Here is a 6,000-nt window from a genome sequence, read left to right on the forward strand (position 1 = left end):
GAGGGTTTTAGTATTGAATAATTCCACCACGGCTGCGTGGTCGGTTCTGACATGGATATTGTAGCCATAAATGATGTCACGAAAATGACGTAATGCCCACACGACCGCAAGGGCCTCAAGGTGGGTAGTACTGTAGTTTGATTCTGCTTTGTTGAGCGTGCGACTTGCATATGCTAGAGGTTGTAATTTATTTCTAACATCATATTGCATGAGAGCGGCTCCTAGGCCCTGCCACAAGCATCTGTATACAGGAAAAGTCTTTGTGTGGTCTGGGTAGGCCAGTACAGGCGGGGATGTTAGTGTTGTTCTAAGGAATCAAAGCTTCCTGATGTTCCGCCCCCATGTAAATGTGGAGTCTTTGCGCAAAAGTTGAGTGAGGGTCTTGCAATGCGTGAATAGTCCTTGATAAAGGATCGATAGTACCCGGACAGTCCTAGGAAGGAGCGGACAGATTTCACGTCTGTTGGCACAGGATAGTTAAAAATAGCCTTGACTTTGTCAGGAGTCGTATGTACACCATTCTGATCTAGGACATGGCCTAAGTATGTGATGCTTGGACGCAAAATGACATTTTGGGAAACGCAGAGTTAGACCTGCCTGGTAAAGGCGATCAAATACTTCTTGTAGTAAGGTAATGTGAGTCGACATCCTGTGACACTCTGATGATGTCATCTATAAAGGCGTAAACCTGTTTGCCAAGGAGGCCATGCAAGACTTTGTTGACTAGCCTTTGGAACGTTAGTGGCGCACCACTAACTCCAAAGGGGAGTTTACGAAACTGCCAGTGACCCGAAGGGGTAGAGAAGGCTGTAAGCGGTTTACTATGCTCATCGAGGTCAACCTGCCAATAGCCACTTGCTAAATCTAAGGTCGTGAAAACCTTGTTGTTGGTGCCCATGCTGCTTAAAATATCCTGCAAGTGAGGTAAGGGGTATCTTTGAGGGTGCGAAACAGCATTTAGTTTCCTGTAGTCAACAACTGGCCGAAATTGGCCGTTTTTCTTCTTCACAAGGAAAATGGGAAAATTCCAGGGAGAAGTAGTGTGTTCTATAATACCTGATGCTAACATGTCTTTGACTGCAGTATCGAGGATAGGTCTTTGAGAGTGTGGTGTTCTGTATGCAGGCACATAGATGGGGTTGGTATTGGGATCAACCGGTATTGAATGTGTTAAAACATTTGTGGATCCAATAGGATCATCCGGCAGACTGACAATGGAGTGGTATGTCTCTAGTAGGTTGTGCAATTTCTCCCTTGCTTCTGGAAAAGCTAGATCTTCGAGATGAGTAGCTAGGTAATCATTTACTTTTTGTTTATGATGATCACTCCGCAAGATCTCAGAGGGGGAGATGATCTCTGATTCCTGTACGCTACCTATGCGTTCAGGTAGAACTTCAAAGTCAACGACGCATGTCCCTTGACGGAACTTGCGTACGTACGGGGATGAGTTGTGCATTATTAGGAAGGTTTGACCATTTTTATCTACTTTGCAAAGTGCATCCTCCATAGTCATGGCATTCATCTTCAAGCTCTCACTCATACAGATAGCCTCACATTCATCACTTATACCAGCAAGACGCATTTGAAGATAGCTGATCCACGTCCTTCTAACGTGACGTCAGTCGCCAGAACGCCGTGGACCTCAAATGCTCTTGCGAAGAGGAAGAAGAGGAGAGGAGGTAATGTATTGGAGGATGATGCACTTTGTTCCTTAATAACATGCACGACTGGAGATGAAGTATCAACCAGTGACCGCTGGGCCACGCTAGAAAGATGAGTATATTCTCCATCGGCGGAGGGAGAAGTGCACAACAATGGCTTTGGGGCCGTGAGTGTCCTAATCGGTGTTTCATGTTGGTAAACACAATCTTCTGCTGGAGCTAGGGACAAGCAGTGTTCCCGCATAGATTGAAGACCCAAAAGAATATCACCTGGGATATTCAAACCATGACACACATGAAAGGTGGCTGTAATCGGGGACAGGGAGTTAGCCAACTGGATAGACAAGGGGGTGTGTCCAACTACTTTAAATGATGTGTCATCTAGTCCACTTAATTTTAGGCAGGGAGGTTCCAATACCAAGGTTGTCTTTGCGTCATGTAAGGCACGCAATGTACCGATGTTTATGATATTGGGACATGCCCCTGTGTCCATGAAAACACTAATTTGGCGACCATTACACTTAGCAGGGACAGTCATGGCAAGGGAGGATTGGGGATAAAGAGCAATGCGGTGGTGTTTCATGGTAGTGGTTTCAACATCCGTAGGTTGGGTTTCAATGTCAAAATGAGCTGTGGATGTACTTGGTTTGTTTAAAGGTGTGCGGGTTAGGGGTGTTGTATGAATACCACGCACCTGGTGTGATTTTGTACCTGAGCCTATGTTATTGCGGGAGACATGGCGCGCGAGGCTTCCCCCGACGAGGTACCTCCCCGGGGCCTCGCGCGGCAATCCTTGGTGTTATGGCCTGATGTCTTATGGTAGGAACAATATTGATTTGACTGTTGGGTGTTGCTGCCGTACCAGCAATTACGTGTATGGTGTCCTGTGATTCTGCAGTTGTAACAATATTGAGTGTTATAGCCACGCGACCCCTGCCTCTAGTGTAAGGGCGGCGGCCGCGGGGTGTGGTAGAGCGGTTCCTAGGGGTCTGAGCTCCGGTCGGGGAGCGACTTTGGGGACGCCCCCTCTGAAATCTGACACCCCTCACCGCTGAGGATGGGGGTTCTGTTGGTGGCTCTCGTCCCGACAGGGGACTGATGTGGTTGAAAAGGGTTCTACCTTTTGGTAGGGGTTCTTCCTTTTGTAACTCTTTGAAGAGTGTCTCCGTGCAATTGAGGAGAAAGACAAAGTATGAGAAAAGGCGGCTCACATCCTCAAGGTTCATTTTCTCATCGGTAGTCCACGGGGAGTGACGGAATTGGGTTTCAAACTCTGTGAAGGCTCCACCCGCGACGCCTAAACAGTCATCCACTGCAATATTAGCCTTTATTTTGGGACGGTAGGTAGCCGCTAGGCGGAACAAGACTGACAGGGCACCTTGTTTGCATGTGGAGCCGAAATGGTTGATGAGATTCGCTTTCGCTTCATCATATGTTTTGGCTTTCTTGAATGCGTCACTTTTTATAATGGATTGAGCCCGACAAGGGCCCGTGTGGATGCTGTCGTAAAGGTGGGCCAATTTCTCCTTTTCATTTGTATATTGGAATTTGGTAAAAGCATCCTCTACCCTCTGCAGGTGAGTTAGGAGGTCGGGGCCGGTCTCCTCTGAGCCCGTATATTTTGGATTTTTATCCTCGCCCCTTAAAATGACGTTTTGAGGTTTGTCACTCATGGTTGGGTCACTTTGGTGCTGTTCTGTCTGGGAAGAAGTAGTCCGGGAAAGCTCTGGGGGGGAGTCTGAGGGGAGCTGCTCAGCAGGAGGTAATGGGGTTGCTGGGGGAATAGGTTTTGGATAAGCAGCTCCTGAACGGAGGACTGTGTGATGGGGAGTATCAATCGTTAAACCACTGAAGGCAGAGGATAGAGCCTCTTCCAATTTTCGATCCTGGGACATGGGGAGTTAGACGGGGGAGTCACTTAGCTGTGTCTGATGCATTTGTAAGGAGACCAGCGCATGATGGTATGGCTGATGTATGGTGAGGGGGGAGACTGGGACGCAGGAGATGTGGGTTAACTCACTTCTCTCTGCTCTCCGGCACAAGCTGTAATGTAGGGGAGATATTAGGACGTATATAAGGAAAATTACAGGATGGGAAATTTTAAGTAAGAGTAAAGGGAAGTTTATAGGAAGATTCGTAGGTAATCCGTAAGGAAATGGTAAGATACCTTGGGTGTGAAGCAGTCGTGAGGTCGCTTGAGGAAGGAGTGGGGCGGTACAAGGGTATAAATGACTGGGATCAGCAGATGTGCGGATGGCGACACATATCACTGGGATCAGCAAGGCGTGGCTGCCGCCGGCGAAAGAGGGGTAGGGCTGGTGAACGGGGAGGGGAGGAGCGCTGAAGGCGAACGGTATTGAATACAAGAGAGTAGGGATAGGAATTTAAATGTAATCCGTGTAAGGGATTAAGAACAAATGAAATGGCGATTATATTTGGGTAAATTAGTGGAGAATGGGAGACGAGGGTGAGAATGTTATTTGAAGTGGGGGGTTTCGACAGTACATGTACTAAATTATGGAACAACGTTTCGTCTTACTTGAGTGATTGTTCAGGTGACAAACCAAAATTGTGCGGCGTGTTCCACTAGCCGGGGGTGGGTGTTGACGATGCTGTGATTGACGGCACGCTGACGCTGACCGCTGACGCGTTGATTTGAGCTGCCTGGCCGCGGCTACTACCTCTTCACTACTAATACGGCTTCCTCTTCCTCCTCTTGTGACTGTGAAGATACAGGGTTGGGGGAGCTCGGCAAGTTATCCCGTTAATTGAGGTGGGATTTTTGGGTAGACTGGTCACGGACGTTTGCTGAGTGGTGGCAAAGATTGTTGGTTTGGTGATACAACGTAGGTGATGACCTCTTTTGTAGGTGCAAGTACGAGCGATGGGGCTTGTAGTCGTCTCATAGGGACTGTAGTAATCCCGTAATTGTAGAGAGGGTGTGCTGGATTTTGCGATTGTGCTGGAGTTCACACTGGTTCACTGGTATGGAGTCACCACGTAATTTGAGGCACTTTGTGTAGGCCAGTATTATTTTATGATAAATCCTTTGTAATCGCTTTGTAATCGCTTTGTAATCGCTTTGTAACCGCTGCCACCAATATAAGTTTAGCAGGTTTGGAGTTAAAGTCCTTGCTTAACTTGTCTTTTTACTGGTTTTGTGTCTTACACGGAGCGGTGATGTGAACTCTATCTAGACGAAATGATGACTGCTCTCGGCAGCCGCACAAGCTATGTGCGTCATCTTTCGTTCATGAGGTTGCCTAGTCACAAAAGGATTTATACAGATAGAAGGAGAAGAAGTGGAAACGGATAGATATTTAGGATTAATATTTACATGTTTACACACCAATTCATTAAGACATTAGATTTTGGAGATTCAGAGAGAGAGAGAGAGAGAGAGAGAGAGAGAGAGAGAGAGAGAGAGAGAGAGAGAGAGAGAGAGAGAGAGAGAGAGAGAGAGAGAGAGAGAGAAGAGAAGAGAAGAGAAGAGAAAGAGAGAGGAAAGGGGGGGGGGGGCAAGCCACCACACACATTCCTCTCTTTATCCACACCAGACTACATTCACACAACATATACACCTTTTCCCAAAATTAAAATTTCAAAATGGCGCACATACACCAGCCTCGGAGTCCCCGCCTGGGGGGGGGGCCACAAATTCCCCCAGGGAGGACTCCCCTTCTGGCTGCCGACCCGAGAGGTGTCTTGATAACTCCTCGAACCTCTTTCTTCTCAATTTCTGCAACATTCGCGGTCTTCGCTCTAATTTTCATTCTGTGGAACATCATCTCTCCTCCTCTAAACCTCACCTTCTCTTCCTTACCGAAACACAGGTTTCTGAGGCTACTGACAGCAATCTCTACTCTGTTCCCTCCTACTATCTCTATCCTAAATTTCAATTCAAAGCTGGATGTTGCGCCTACGTGCGCAACGACATCACTTGCTCTCGTGCCCACGACCTTGACTCTTCTGAATTTTCCACCATCTGGTTAAGACTTCACTGTCATTCTATTACTAAATACATCTGTGCTGTTTATCTCTCACCTAACTCTACCAACTATGTAAAATTCTTTGACTATTTGAATTCTAAAGTGGAGCACATCTTGACCCACTCTCCCTTCGCTGAAATCTCCATCCCAGGAGATTTCAATGTTCACCACCAGCTTTGGCTTTCATCCTCTTTCACTGACCATCCTTGTGAACAAGCCTACAACTTTGCTATCCTCAACGGCCTAGAGCAGTTGGTCCAGCACCCTACACGTATTCCCGACTGTCTTGGAGACAGGCCCAACATTCTAGACCTCTTCCTTACCTCAAACCCTTCTGCTTATTCTGTCAA

General features: G+C 47.2%; 1 protein-coding gene across 1 annotated transcript in view; it reads right to left on the minus strand.

Annotated features, from left to right (window-relative positions):
• The window catches only part of LOC127006703 (uncharacterized), a 56,723-nt gene extending 51,718 nt beyond the window's left edge, over window positions 1-5,005 (minus strand). The window contains exons 1-2 of the mRNA XM_050877257.1: window positions 3,829-5,005; window positions 2,593-3,704 (exon numbers count right to left, since the gene is read on the minus strand). Coding sequence (XP_050733214.1) covers window positions 2,593-3,556 — 964 coding nt within the window. The 5' untranslated portion in view covers window positions 3,557-3,704; window positions 3,829-5,005. The remainder of the gene's footprint in view (window positions 1-2,592; window positions 3,705-3,828) is intronic.
• Window positions 5,006-6,000: the final 995 nt, after the last annotated feature.

Source organism: Eriocheir sinensis, chromosome 1 (genome assembly GCF_024679095.1).
Source record: "Eriocheir sinensis breed Jianghai 21 chromosome 1, ASM2467909v1, whole genome shotgun sequence".
NCBI lineage: Eukaryota > Metazoa > Arthropoda > Malacostraca > Decapoda > Varunidae > Eriocheir > Eriocheir sinensis.